The sequence below is a fragment of the Hemibagrus wyckioides genome, linkage group LG18 (assembly GCF_019097595.1).
Source record: "Hemibagrus wyckioides isolate EC202008001 linkage group LG18, SWU_Hwy_1.0, whole genome shotgun sequence".
NCBI lineage: Eukaryota > Metazoa > Chordata > Actinopteri > Siluriformes > Bagridae > Hemibagrus > Hemibagrus wyckioides.
The window spans coordinates 5,959,135-5,975,146 of NC_080727.1; the positions used below are offsets into that span (position 1 = coordinate 5,959,135).

At 39.4% G+C, this 16,012-nt stretch overlaps 1 protein-coding gene across 1 annotated transcript; it reads left to right on the forward strand.

Annotated features, from left to right (window-relative positions):
- Nucleotides 1-69: 69 nt before the first annotated feature.
- On the forward strand, nt 70-12,969 carry mamdc4 (MAM domain containing 4). The gene is made up of 26 exons (XM_058416012.1): nt 70-188; nt 675-908; nt 1,005-1,130; nt 2,394-2,549; nt 2,653-2,753; nt 3,017-3,172; nt 3,302-3,392; nt 3,635-3,748; nt 3,907-3,999; nt 5,169-5,306; nt 5,457-5,599; nt 5,942-6,050; nt 6,433-6,537; nt 7,015-7,146; nt 7,838-7,965; nt 8,303-8,516; nt 8,602-8,739; nt 8,815-8,939; nt 9,125-9,215; nt 9,302-9,451; nt 9,569-9,694; nt 9,856-9,980; nt 10,082-10,184; nt 11,297-11,475; nt 11,727-11,759; nt 12,241-12,969. The coding sequence occupies exons 1-26, from the start codon at nt 71-73 to the stop codon at nt 12,259-12,261; spliced, it is 3,249 nt and encodes a 1,082-aa protein (XP_058271995.1). The 5' UTR covers nt 70; the 3' UTR covers nt 12,262-12,969.
- Nucleotides 12,970-16,012: the final 3,043 nt, after the last annotated feature.

Below are 16,012 nucleotides of genomic sequence, written 5' to 3' on the forward strand. Positions count from 1 at the left end.
ACATGGATGGTTGGATGGAGATCTGATCTCCTAGTGTGTATACGTTCCTGTGTTGTGTGCAGGTTGGTTCATGGCAGTAAGTGCCGTGAATGCACAAGCTCCTAGAACAGCTGTCCTCACATCTCCCACAATGAAACAGTCCTCCCTGAGCTGTAGCCTTCATCTCCGCTACTTCATGTGGGACTCAAGTACGCACACACTCTCACAAACATCTAAGAAGTAACATAATAAATAATACAATTATTTTATTTTAAGACTAGCCAAGTTTATATTTCCTTGCTGACTCAAAGTAGTTATATTAATTATATTAAAACACTAGCACTGATTTTTGCCTCTTTGTTTTGTATTGTATTCAAGGGAACAGATTTGCCATAGTCTATTAAAAAGAAATCCCAGAGAAAATCCCATATATTTCTGTGTACAAGATTAACGACGAATGTATACAAAACTATAATGAATATTGAATAACTTATTATTTGTCCAAATGGTGTACTCTTTCCACTATGTAAGGACTTTCCAATAAATGTACTTGCTACATTCAGCACAGAGAAATGCTTGTTAACAATAGTTAATGAAGCTATAAACTGGATAAACAGCATGCTCATATGTATGTACTGACTTGCATTACACTCATTCTCCATTACATCTACATTTTTTGTATATCCCTGTTCTAGGTTTGACTGTGCTAGAAGACAGCCCTCTTTGGGCAGAGGTGTGGACCTCTGAGGGCCAGAAAGCTCTGGTGTGGAGGCCAGAGAGCTCAAGTGTTCATGCATGGAGGGAAGGCACCATCTTTTTGGGACGCATACCTGGCCCTTTTCAGATCCAGATACACTCACGGCGTCAGTATGGGGGGAGTGGAGACATAGCAATTGATCAGTTGGAGTTCAAGGATTGTGCACTTCCAGGTACAGCAGAATAAGAAAGAAAGGCAACAAAAAGTTAAATTCTTTTAGTTGATGTGTCAGTGAATGATAGGAACTGTGTTCCTTCTCTATAACTAGCTCCTACGGACACTGGGAGCTGCAGGGTGGGCCTTTTCCAGTGTAAACAGGGAGGCTGTGTAGAAAAACGTGCAGTGTGTGATGGCACAGATGATTGCGGCGATGGAACGGATGAAGAGAACTGCGGTTAGTGTGTTCATGCCATAACCCTTATCATGATACACAATGGTTATATTGCAGTGTTTTATGGTATTTATGGTTATGATCTCCATATAAACAGTTTATTTCCATGATGAACAGTTTCTGCAAAAAAGCTGTATGTCTGGTGATCTATGGCTGCAGGCATAACATGTTTTAATACATTCGTATGACATTATTCATGTAATTATTTGTGATACATAACAGATTTTAGCAAAGATTACAAGGTATTCATAACTCATAATGGAATGTATTATGCATAGTGTTTATAACACATTATATCACCACACCAAAGGCCAAGCATTTAGGCCAAGTTTGCTTAGTGCATTATGAAGGAACAATGCTACTGTTCATATCTTCACCATATTCTGACATAAAAAAGTTTCTGAGTGTGCTGAAGTATTTACTAAATATTGTGCGGGATCTGCAAATTATGCTGAACTGTGGATAAAAAGACCAAAACTAAACCACGAAATTTCCTTCATAAGTAAATGTTCCTCATAATCTCCCTGGCACAGTTCATTAATAAAGAAAAAAAAAAATCAGGTCTCATAATGTACGAAGCTAGGTTGGGATTCTTTGGTATTCATGTGTTAAGATGTTATGAACAGCACATACACGGAATGGATCATATTAACAGTTCATAATGCATAATAAAGATAAAACCTAAGGCAACTGACTTTGAAGCTCTGTGAAATTCTGTTTTGTAAATAATTGATACACTAAACCAAAAGTATGCAAACACCTGACCATCACACCCATATGGGCTTGCTGGACATCCCAAAATGTTGGACATTAAAATGAAGTTGGTCTCCCCTATAACAGCCTTCTTGGAAGGCTTTCCATTTGGAATGTGTCTGTAGGGATTTGGGTCTATTCAGCCACAAGAGCAATAGTGAAGTTGGACATTGTCTGCATTTCAGTTCATCCCAAAGGTATTCAATGGGTTTGAGCTCTAGTTCTTCCACACCAACCTTCACAAAACATTTCTTTATGGACTTTGCTTTGTGCACAGTGGCACTGGCATGCTAATACAGGTTTGAGCCTCTTAGTTCCAGTGAAGGGTAATCATAATGCTATAGCACATATACAGAAGTGTGTTTCCAACTTATTTTGTGAAAGGCTCATGATTTAATGTGTAGACTTGTGTCCACATACTTGGGCCATATAGTGTATATAATGAGCAGCCCTATTATCGCATACTAGTTTCAAATATTCATGTTATATTTAATACTCTGTTGTGTTATACAGGAGGATATACGAGTTGTAACTTTGAAAAAGACCTGTGTGCTTGGGACGTAAGATCATTTTCAGGACTTAAGTGGATTCGGACCAGACAGATGAATATCTCAATGTCTAATCCCCTTAGAGGCCCTGGGAGAGACCATTCCATCAATTCTGCTGAAGGTACTTGCAACTTGCAGTTTTACAGCCATTATGCTTCAAGGTTTTTTTATTGATTTATTTCAGGTTATATGATTCTAATATATGGACATATCTCTATTCACAGGTCATTTCCTGTACGTTACCAAACCAAATGTGCTTAAGCAAGATTGGGCATCTTTTCAAAGTCCTCCACTGGAACCTACCAGTAGCTCACATCCTTGCCGTGTAGGCTTTTATTTATTTATTTATTTATTTATTTATAACAACAAATTACAAACGAATACAAACATATGAATATCGAGAAGGTAAGCATTACAAAAATAACTAAAAGTAGTTTAGTAAATTGGCCATTTATTGTGGCATGAATAGTTCTGCTTAAAATGATCATATTAATCATTGGAAATTTGCTTTGTTCTAATAGATTTTTTGTACCAAAGGGTGAGTATATCCATAGTATTTAGATGTGTTTGGATTCTTTTTCTTGGCAGATGGTGATGTACACACACCAGTTTGGTGGCGTATCAGGGGGCCTATCAGTGCTGGTGGCAGAGAGACAGATTTACCCAGTGTGGGAGCGTGGGGGCTCACTGGGTGATCTGTGGGTTAAGGCTGAGATAGAGTTTGTAGTTAACAGCCCATTTCAGGTACATGCTTTTTAAACATTTTTCTATTTCCACCAGTAGAATAAACCAGGAATCCACTCTCTAATTCTCTAAGTCATTTTCCTTTTTTGTCTCTTCCTTCCTCTTTCTCGGGTGCTTGATATCATGTAGATATTGTTTGTTGCTGCTATAAGAGACCGAGCATATGGAGGCATTGCAGTTGATGATATTACACTGTCTCCGGAATGTCGTTTGGCCAACAGTGAGCTACATTACCTCTTTTTTTTTCTCATACAGGATAAAATATTGTTGACAAATTAACTTCAGCTTAATCTAAACCCTGAATCAAACACTATTTTAAATCCTTAATGTGGCTAAATCTAATAAATATCACATTTATCTATAGTATCTATAGTACCTGTCTTCCAGGAGTGTATTATCCATATATGCGAGTATATTTTGTGCATCTCTGAGATTTGTTTATCTTAAATTCCCCATCAACAGTGTCAGTCCCACCAGAGTTTTTTCCTAAACCTCCCAAAAAACCCTGTGCAGAAACCAGTAAAATTTGTGACTTTAACAGGGACTGCACACAGGGAGAGGATGAGGCCCAGTGCGGTGAGTGTTGTTTTAGAATAGCCGGTCTATATGCTCAATAAATACCACACACAACAAATAAGAGCAGTTACTGGTGCAATGTAATTAATACAAAAACATATTAGAATGCTTTGTATGTAACTGAGATGTAAATTCTGTGTGCTTTATGATTCCCACAGGAGACTTTTCATATGAGCAGGGTATCAAGGGTTGGACAGATACCAGTATTGGAAGCCAAGGCTGGAAGATAATGGAAAATACCTCATCTTCAGGTGATTCCTTGTCCATGTCGAAGAGGAAAAATAGAGCCAGAGAGAGAAGTCTTGTCACTTGCCAGGAATCAAAATACAGGATCAAATATAACCATTATCAAATAAAAACACAAGAATACAGCCTAAATAGTAAAATTTAGAATAGCCATTGCAACTGTGAGCTTGCATGCATCTTAGGGCTCACTTATTCAGTGTGAAAAATAAACATTGGGAATTTCTCTTGCTGGAGATATTTATATATATGAAAAAATTGTGTGCCAGTATTATTTTCTAATGTTAAATGGAATCTGTGTAGTGATGAACATAGCTCTACAATAACTGTTGGCACAGGTATCAGACTTTCTGCATGCTACATCTGTTTGCAAGATTGTGAAAAAGCATGAGTAACACTTGTTATAGTTGTACGGCATCTTGCTTCAGGAGGTCTCAGACTGGGAAGAGTAGTGACAGATGGCAGCAATGAGACAGCAAAGATGCACAACACTGATTTTCACGCTCAGAAGACTGAGCTGCAATTGATAAAGGATAAAGAGGATAAAGGAAGAAAACAACTCAAACTCAAAGAAATCTAAGTAACCATCAAGGAAAATCATATGCAATACATCATAAAGATACAGCAAAAAATACAGAGGATGTAGCTTGACAAACTAGAAATACAGAAACATAAAGGTAAGTGTTGCTAATAAGATTAGCAATGGTAATGAGAGGGACTCAAAGCTAGTGGACCCCAAAGTTTTGTAGTATTTCCAAAGCAGAAAAGACGAGAGGAGATGATAGAAGGCTACCAGAGGTCAGGATACCTGTAGCTCCGACTGTATACACAAGTTGCTAAGCAGGTAATTTCATATTTGGAAACTGAGGTCGACCATATGTATTTTGCAAGAAGAAAAAGAACGATGGCTGTATGACAGTGGAATTTATTGCAAATACTGCATCATACATCCCTTTGTGACTTTGCTGAAGAGCTGGGCATGCATGCACAAGGTCTCAGAGTGATTCTCCCTGCCCCTGATGATTTGGAGAAACATATATTATCATATCTTATACATAGATTTTTTAAAACTTTTGATCATCTATTTCACCTTATTGATATTACTATATCTTATGTTTATTTTATTGTACAGTTTCATTTATAGAAATAATCTGTTTATTTGTTGAATTGTTTTTAGAGGCGTTCTTATATGTGGCTGAAGCTGCTGGTCAGCAGCTAACAGAAGCTCAAACACGCACCCCTCTACTCGGCCCGTCCGGCCTTGCCTGCACTCTCCAGTTCTCCTACAGTCTCACAGGCAACAACACACACATAGGTAAAAGGAACCAAACACTCTTACGTCTTTCTGAATAGACACAAACAGCTACTCTATTCTTTACACACACGCTATATGCATATACCACTACTCTGATCCTAATATGCATACACTACAGCAACACATTTGGTGCTCTCTCTCTCTCTCCAGGTGAAGTGTCTGTAATGGTAGTGGACAGTGTGTTGGGCTCTCTGCCTCGGCTGTGGGAGTTTGGTGGGAGGACCGGTGAAAACCTGGCCGAATCATGGATAAAAGAGGAGGTCTATATTGGTGCCAGAGATCATCGCTTCCAGGTATTGGTATTTTTAATTTTATTACTGTAATAATGCCAGCGGAGCACATGTGAGCTTTTTCATACTTATTATTGGAACAGTAATGTAAACCTTGGTCAGTATCTCACCACCTTCTGCTCAGCGTTGGCTTTGCTCTGCTCATTGCTTCCCTCATACACAGCTTACTGTGAGAACAAGAGAGAAAGAGTGATCATATAAATATACATTAAACAGGGTTCAGGTGTGCCAACTGAGTTAGTTTAGTCCACAAATATGTCTCTCCCAGAGAAGACCCATGCTAAACCACACCCCCTCCTGCTACAAATTTTCTTCAACTCACCTTTTCTACCTTTGTTCTATAAGCTGGAGTTCAGAGCTCATGCTCAAACTCTTACCTCAGACGCAAGAATAGCAGTGAAGGATGTTCATTATGTCAACTGCAACCCAGAGTATATTCCGTCGACTGCTGATGGTAAGTATGTTTCATCTAATGCTGATGATTCAACTCGCATCTTTTGTGTGAAATCTTTTTTTTGTAGTTACCCAATGGTAAATAGGTATCTTAACAGGGCAGAGACCAAACAGGACTGTCTTTTACAAAAGTTTGGATTAGATAGTGTTAAAGTGCTGAAAGATCAGGCATGAATTCACTAAATTCTGAACATTTATCTAAACATACCATGGTGTAATTTCTCTCTCTCTCTCTCTCTCTCTCTCTCTCTCTTTCTATATATATATATATATATATATATATATAGTATGTGCTAATAAGAAAGAAATCATTGTTATTTTTTTTATTTCTGGTAACTTGGAATTACTGATCTTTGTGTTTTGTGTTTTTTTTCATCAAACAGGACTATCGTGTAACTTTGAGACTGACCTATGTGGCTGGTACCAAGATCAAATGGACAACTATGACTGGAGTGTTCAAAATGGCATTGACCACACTACTGGAGTTGGTATGGAAAACGTTCAACTTTAAAAAAAAAAAAAAAGTGTGATAAATGCTGCTGTATGAGCAAGTGACACATAATTACAACTTTCTTTATATTCTCTATTATAATGCTGCTCTAATTCTAATGATAGCCTTATATTACTTGCATGGTTGTTTCTATAGTAACACCTGGTTCACCAAAACTTGTATAAAGGACATCCCAGTTAATCTAATAAATAAATAAAAAGTGTTGTTTTTTTAACAAAGAGAAACTTGTTAGGAAGCTTGTTCCACACTATAGCTATAAACTGAACAAAAGTTACAATAACTTAAAAAATTGTAATTGCAAGGTGATGGATTATAAAATAAAGTAAAACACTTTGGAATGTGCTGATATTGGAAGATAAATAATACATTTATTAATTTGAAAATATGCTCTAACTTGCCCAAATGTTTTCATTATTGTAAACCCCTAATTGTATGTAATACCTCCCACTTCTAGGTAGAAGCCTGGTGGTGGATATGTGGGACACGAAATTACGGGGTCTCTCTGGTCGTCTTCTTTCACTCCGCCAGAATTCACTGGATGAGCACTGTCTCTTATTCTTCTACAAACTTTATGGCCCTCAAACAGGTAATATACAAATAAAGAAAATCCTCTTAAAGAAATTTTAAGAAATTTTTAGCCCTAAATGTCCCATTTAGAAATAAAGTCCTAACTGAAATCTCATACACACCGATCAGGCATAACATTATGAACAGTGACACATGAAGTGAATAACACTGATTATCTCCTCATCATGGCACCTGTTAGTGGGTGGGATATATTAGGCAGCAAGTCAACATTTTGTCCTCAAAGTTGATGTGTTAGAAGCAGGAAAAATGGACAAGCGTAAGGATTTGAGCGAGTTTGACAAGGGCCAAATTGTGATGGCTAGACCACTGGATCAGAGCATCTCCAAAACTGTAGCTCTTGTGGGGTGTTCCCGGTCTGCAGTGGTCAGTATCTATCAAAAGTGATCCAAGGAAGGAACAGTGGTGAACCAGTGACAGGGTCATGGACGGCCAAGGCTCATTGATGCACATGGGGAGTGAAGGCTGGTCCATGTGATCCGATCCAACAGACGAGCTACTGTTGCTCAAATTGCTGAAGAAGTTAATGCTGTTTCTGATAGAAAGGTGTCAGAATACTCAGTGCATGACGGGTCAGGGCTGTTTTGGCAGCAACACAACACAATATTAGGCAAGTGGTCATAATGTTAGGCCTGGTCGGTGTATAATAAAGGTAAACTGTGACTAATACGTTAGAAATGTGACTATTTCAGGTGCCCTCAATGTTAAGATGCTTTTCAAAGATGGCTCAGAGCAGCTGTTATGGACTAGGTTTGGGTCTCACGGAAATGTCTGGCAAAAAGGACTGTGCCCAGTACCTCAACAAATTATTTCATACCAGGTACAAGTTGTTGAGAAGCATATAGATTCAGTACTATGTCCTATATCACTATAATTTACTGTTTCAGTTTGTAATGTTTGTTTATTTCAATATTCTGGTGGGAAATGGAAAATCTTTCAGGAGTAAGAGGAAATAAGATTTAAAAAAAATAAAATAAAATTCTCCCACACTCACTACTAGAACAAAGTATCTATTAGCTTGTAATATTTTTCTTAAGATATCATTAAAAAATGGATTTGTTGGAATATGTATGATTGGCAACTCTGTGTATATACTATATGATTTTGTTTATTTACATTTCTATATTTTCCTCCCTTTGTGTCTTGTTCTCATTCAGTTAGTATTTGAAGCATTGCGCTCAGGTTTTGATGGACAGGTGGCTATAGATGACGTGGCATTTGTAAAAGGCCCATGCTCTCTGCCTACTATGTGCTCATTCGAGGGTCAGCGCTGTGGCTACACTAACAATAGAGATGGTCTCTGGGTTCACCAGACGTGGGATGCAACAAGGATTGGCCCTAAGACCGATCACAGTCTTGAGACAGAGAAGGGTTAGAAAGAAGTTGTCAAAGAAATAAAAAAATAATGAGGTTTTGATGGTGTGAAATGACTGAGTAACATTTCATGTCACCTCAGGTTACTACATGCTGGCCCACAACGGTGTGAATGCCCTTCCCCAGGGCAGTGTGACGACTCTGACCTCTCCTATACGCCGTGGTGTGACTCACACTGAGTGTGTCTATTTCTGGTACAACATGGGTGGACATAACCCAGGTTAGACAGCATAAACTCATATATTTCATATTTTCTAATTTGACTGAAGAAACTGATCTGATATATATCAAACAGGTACATTGAGTGTGTATGTAAAGCCTGCAGATGGAAACAGGATCCTGCTCTTCTCCAACAGTCTGGATCAGGGAGAAGTCTGGCGCCTTGGCATGGGCAATGTTAGCTGCCATGGAGACTGGCAGGTAATTATCTTATATTACAAATGAGAGGGATTCTACTTTCATAAAGGTTTGCATGAGTAATAATACCTGCCAAAGATATTCAATTTAATAGGGTAAATAACTTTACTGTCTTTTTCCTTCCACCCAATTGCTAATTATTTTCTTAGTATGGCCATGCTGTAAATATATATATATTTGTCCATCAGTTGCAGTTTGAGGTGCAAGGAGGAGGAGGAGAAGACACTTATGTTGCTATTGATGACATCAGCTTCTCAACTCACAGCTGTCCTACAACAGGTTTGTTTAAATGAATGAATGAATGAATGAATGAATGATTGAATGGACAATTAACAAAATGCAGGATCAATGAATTCATTTTCCAGGCAATGTATGTGATCTGGAGCATGGTCTATGTGGATGGAGCAACACTCAGAGCCACCATCTGGACCAGTTAGATTGGGAGCTAAGCAACCTGCTGTCTGAAACACACTACCCCACTCCTCCATACGACCACACACTGCACAATGAGAAAGGTTTTTATATTTTTATGTCTGGTGTTGCCATCCATGGCGTGCTGTAGGATTTTGTAAAGTATATTTTAGCACCATTGTCTTTTGTTTTTTAACCAACATTACTGTCTTAACTTGTAGGTCATTTCCTTTTCCTTCCACACACTCCACGGGACACTGCTACCCATAATGCCTGGCTGCTGAGTCCCCATCTTCCCCCCACCAAAGGCACCTGCCTGTATTTTTGGGTTCATCAGCCTGTTGCTGGTAAGCCCTTATCTGTGTCCTAATTTCTCACACATTTCAAAGGTTGTGATTTTTAATTATATAACAGTTGGGTTATGATATGTTATAAAATTGCATCAAGGGTTCATTGATTTTATTGCTTTAATAAAAAAAAGCTTTGTTGTTTGTCTCTGTCTCTGTAGATGACAGCAAGTTGGTGGTGTGGAGACTCTCCAACAGGGCCAAAACTGAACTTTTTAGCCGCACTGGGGCTGAAGAAACATGGATGCATTTCAGATTAAATGTCACTTCAGAGACTGAGTACCAAGTGAGTTTTCACTCCTTGTGTATAATGCCTGCATCTGGTACGTGATCTGTTAGTGTGTGATGTAATATTTGTGTGTGTGTATATTTGTGCAAATGTAACAGATTGTGTTTGAGGGAATTAAAGGGGCAAAGAGTGTTCTTGCTTTGGATGACTTTGGCTACACTGTTGGGGTCAATTGTGTTGGAGAGCAGACAGACCAGATAAGTAAGTGTCTGCCTTTATTTTGTACACAGTATGGCTAAAGGTTTGTACCTGACTAGCGCATCCACGTGTGGTTCTTCCCAAAACTGTTGACACAAATTTGCACTGCGGACCAGTGCACAAAGCAAGGTCCATAAAGACATGGATGAGCAAGTTTGGTGTGGAGGAACTTGACTGGCCTGCACAGAGTCCTGACCTCAACCTGATAGAACACATTTGGGATGAATTAGGGCGGAGACTGCGAGCCAGGCCTTCTCGTCCTACATCAGTGCCTGACCTCACAAATGTACTTCTAGAGGGATGGTCAAACATTCCCATAAACACACTCCTAAACCTTGTGGAAAGCCTTCCCAGAAGATTTGAAGCTGTTATAGTTGCAAAGGGCGGGCCAACTACATATTACATTCAAGTGCATGTAAAGTTTTGGAATTCATCCCAAAGGTGTTCTATCAGGTTGAGGTCAGGACTCAGTCCTGACTCAAGTTCCTCCACACCAAATTTGCTCATCCATCACTTTATGGACCTTGCTTTGTGTACTGGTGCACAGTCATGTTGGAACATTAAGGGGCCATCCCCAAACTGTTCCCACAAAGTTGGGAGCATGAAATTGTCAAAAATGTCTTGGTATGCTGAAGCATTAAGAGTTCCTTCCATTGGGATTAAGGGGTCAAGCCCAACCCCTGAAAAACAACACCTGAATTCAATGATTTGGAGGGGTGTCCCAAAACTTTTGCCAGTAGATTGCATGTTTACCATGGTTGAAGTGGAAGACCTGCATAGAGCTCTGACCTCAACCCCACTGAAAACCTCTGGGATGAATTGGAAGACCAACTGCACCCCAGACCTCCTCAGCTGACAGCAGTGCCTGACTTCTCTAATGCTCTTGCAGCAGAATGAGCACAAATTCCCTCATAAATCTGGAATGAGAATGAGACAAGCACACATAAATGTAATAATCAGGTTTCCACAAACTTTTAGCTATATAGCATATATCAAACGATGCAGTCATCACACAAGTCGGACTTGCACAATGACAACAGGTTCAGCAATAAACATTTCAATAGTAAAAGCAAACATCTTTTTTGTCATTCAAATCAATACTTTCTCCTTTTCAGCTTCATCATCACCTGACAACACAGGCGTCATAGCTGCCTCTGCAGTAGTAGCCATTCTGCTGATGGTGACGCTAGCTGTTTTACTGTTCCTAAGGATGCGTGAGCGTACCAATTCTCAGAGACAGGACTCAAGTAGTCCTGAGGCTCATACAGGCCTTACAAATGATCTGTATGAAACTGTAAGTACTTGTCATTAGCAGGCCTATGCTCTATGTCTGCTTCTTATTATATGAAAATGCAAGTTTACTAATATACTAATATAATAACATTTAGAGAGCTAGTTAAGTGTATTAACACAGACTAGGATCACACAGTACTATGTATTATGTTTGTATCCTCAACAATAAAATCATCACAGGAGAGACTTTTATTAAGAAAAACAATGTGGTTATGCTTGGTTTATTAAAAACTCTGATTTCCCCCTCAACAGGATCATGTTGTTTTACCTTCGATCTATAACCCGGTGAGTAATCAGTTTTTATATGCACTCTTGAGTTAAAGAATAAAAGCTTCTCACACCAATCAGGCATAACATTATGACCACTGACAGGTGAAGTGAATAACACTGATTATCTCCTCATCATGGCACTTGGCCATGAGTGGGCGGGATATATTAGGCAGCAAGTGAACATTTTATCCTTAAAGTCGATGTGTTAGAAGCAAGACAAATGGGCAAGTGTAAGCATTTGAGAGGGCCAAGGGCCAAATTGTTATGTCTAGACGACTGGATCAGAGCATCTCCAAAACTGCAGCTCTTGTGGAGTGTTCCTCGGCTGCAGTGGTCAGTGTCTATCAAAAGTGGTCCAAGGAAGGAACAGTGGTGTATCAGCAACAGGGTCTGTTTCGGCAGCAAAAGGGGGACCAACACAATATTAGGCAGGTGGTCATAATGTTATGGCTGATCGGTGTATATGTCTAACAGTAGTAACATTTGTGTCTTGCAGGAGCATGAGCGGGGGGTGTGATTGTGCACACTTGATGAAGAGACCATGATGCCACAGCAGAAGAACTGCTTGTATCATTGCATACACAGATCCATAAACGCATCTAGCAGACTATTCAGTTCTGTTAGTTATAATATTTGTTTTTTAAAATTCTGATGACATTACAGAGCAAATCTGGAATTTAAATGACAGGTTAACACTTATGTTCTAATACATTAGCATTTAAATGGTAACTACTTATACAGGGACTTGTATATATTATTGTATATAAAAGTGAAAAAAGGAGATACTGGTGAGGAATTAACTGTATTAACTGTATCATAGCATGGACTGCTGAGGTTAATAGTATGGGAGTGTGCCAGGACATACTTTCTGTAAAGTAGGCAAGAGCTAGAAGATCATATTAGTAGTGGAATGTTATAGTAAAATGTATATGAAAAAATGACTAGTTAGTATTACTACTAGAGCTAGTAGTAATACTATTACTAAAAGTCCTAATGGTTAAAATTTCATTTTAGTGCATAATCTGACATGAGGTATATAAGTAAAGTTCTCAAAGCTAATGCAGAAACATAAAGAGCTCATTTACACATTTTGTTTATATGTTAAAAGCGATGATTGAGCATCAGCTTTCTGTGTTTGCCAAAGCATCAGCAGGTTTGAATAGCAAAGACCTTTGAAAACCACTGAATAAACACAAACCAAAATGGAAACAAATTTTGTAATAATAGTGAAATGTCAAACTTTAAATTGAATAAAATGTAGAATTTGATGTTGGAGATAGGATTTTCTTTCATTTATAAAACCTGTAATATGTAATAATATACTAACCTGAAATAATATCTGTAATATGTAACTTGTTATCAAGCCACTGATTATAGTAATAAATAATATTTAGACAATTTTTGTGTCGTTTATTAACCACAATATGTCTAGTGTCTCAGGTTTACTTCTTTAGTTTGCAGTGGAGATAAGAAGCTAATTCTACACTATATTGCCAAAAGTTTTGGGACACCCCTCCAAATCATTGAATTCAGGTGTTGTTTTTCAGGGGTTGGGCTCGGCCCCTTAGTTCCAGTGAAAGGAACTCTTAATGCTTTAGTTCCAGTAAAAGGAACACTTAATGCTTCAGCATACCATGACATTTTGGACAATTTTATGCTCCCAACTATGTTGGAACAGTTTGATGACAGCCCCTTCCTGTTCCAACATGACTGCACACCAGTGCACAAAGCATAGTCCATAAAGACATGGATGAGTGAGTTTGGTGTGGAGGAACTTGATTGGCCTGCACAGAGTCCTGACCTCAACCTGATAGAACACATTTGGGATGAATTAGAGCAGAGACTGTGAGCCAGGCCAAAACTGGGATGTCTGCATTCACATGCACATGATTGTAATATGGAGTTGGCTTTGCAGCTATAACAGCTTCTGGGAAGGCTTTCCACAAGGTTTAGGAGTGTATTTATTGGAATTTTTGACCATTCCCCTAGACATGCATTTGTGAGGTCAGGCGCTGATGTTTGACGAGGAGGTCTGGCTCGCAGTTTCCACTCTAATTCATCCCAAATGTGTTCTATCGGGTTGTGCAGGCCAATCAAATTCCTCCACACCAAGCTCACTCATCCATGTCTTTATGGACCTAGCTTTGTGCACTGGTATGCAGTCATGTTGGAACAGGAAGGGGTCATCCCCAAACTGTTCCCACAAAGTTGGGAGCATGAAATTGTCCAAAATGTCTTGGTACACTGAAGCATTAAGAGTTTCTTCCACTGGAACTAAGGGGACAAGCCCAACCCCTGAAAAACAACACCTGAATTTTAGAGGGGTGTCCCAAAACTTTTGGCAATATAGTGTATTGCCTATACAGTGTGTACAGAAACAGAGGTCCAGTGTGTTTGACTATAAACAATAAGTTTATTGTTTTTGCGTTTTTTGCTGTTCGTGACGAAAATGAATCGTGACGCGACGAGCCTGTTCTCGTTCAGGTCCGCATGCTCTTGTCGATTCGACAAGCTAAACAAACAAGGCTGACCCGTTTTAGGGTAAATATAGCATAATACACTGTCAAAAAAAAACCAAACAAAAACAAACATACAAACAAACAATCAAAACTTATAACCATCTCTGTGTCACATCATGTGAGTCCACTGGTCCGTCACTTTAGTGAGAAAAAATGTTTAAATTCTTCTTATTAATATTTTCCACATGCTTAATTGGAATACAACTGGTTTTAAATACCGATGTGACTAGAAATAGGAATTAAACTAGACATTGGTTTCAGCAGGTTAAGTTTAAACTTTACACGGAAAATAATTTGTACGTTTTGAACGCTGAAACAGACTCCATGACGACACCCTTAGCAACGGTGTGATGTCTCCACGGCAACATCCTCGCGCTTCTGTCCTCACGCGCACCGCAGGAGCATCAGTATAGCTACCATGAATCCAGCAGACGAGATGAAAAGAATGAAAAATCCACAGCAGCAATGCAGGGACGGTCCATGAGCGCTTGTGTGTGTGTGTGTTCACGCTGGAATGTTCAGCCCAGATAGAAGAAGTCCGCATGGCTGGGGTGGAAGGACGGTAAATGACAGCGTCTCGCGCGCACGCAGCCCACGCCTTTTATGCCTGGCATAAGCACGCATCGTCCACGGTGCAGATGCTTTAGAGCGAATAACCTCTCTGCACCTCTCGGACAGCGTCATGGACCCTGCGGTGCTCATCTTTCTGCTGTACGTGATGATTGCGCACGACCTAGTGTGCGGACTGATTCAGTACAGGGCACAGGCGGCCAAACCGCACAAGAGAGCCGCTCTGACGTGGCGCTCCAGGTGAGTTTATTTATTTTTTTTATTGTCCTGTATGAGCTCAAATGCTCTCGTCTTAGCGATCTGGGCAAAATGTATACAGATGTTAAGATTCTGTTTTTTGGTTTCACATAAAACTGTTCACTTTATACTAGATAGGGTCAAGTCCCTATGTCACAACATTCCAACCCTGGTCCTGGACTAGCAACTACATATTTTAATGTTCTTACACACACTGATTCAACTGGGAACCTGTGATCTATGTAATTAGTTCTTTCTTCTTCTTCTCACAATTAGTGACACTGCAGTGAATGCACAGCCCAACCCAGGAACACTGAGCATGGGGTAGTAATACATCCTGGACAGGATGCCAGACTATCACTGGGCACAATCCACCTTTCAGTGGAGCCTGCTGGTATGTCTTTGGAAAGTGGAAGGAAATTAGAGTTCCACATAGAAACACCGAAATAACCCAACCTAAAGATCCTAGAGTTATGAGGGACGCCAGGGATCCTAGAGTTGTGCAATGCACCATCGTGCCACCCTGAGTATAATGTATATATTACAATAGTCTTCACACCAAGACCAAGCCACAAAAATATGCGAAACAAAACCCCCTGACCACCCAGAGCAAACTTTTCCCAATATCATTTAAGTGTGTCCGCATGGGTTTCCTGCTAAAACAAACTAGTAGGTGGACTGGCTACAATAAATTAAAGGTGCGAATTAGTGTGTAAATGTGTGTGAAATGTGTCCTGCAATGGCCTGGCATCCAATCCAAGGTGTATTCCCACCTGGAAAGGTTTAACATTTTGGACAGGTTTAACAGTGAGGTCATTTGTCAAATGTGTAATTCATTGGGATTGAAGGAAAGACATTAAAAGGCTGGGCTGTCAATTACATCCAGTAAAAGTTGTTCAGTTTGCACTTAACAATGAAAAACAGTAAGCATTTCTATTTGAG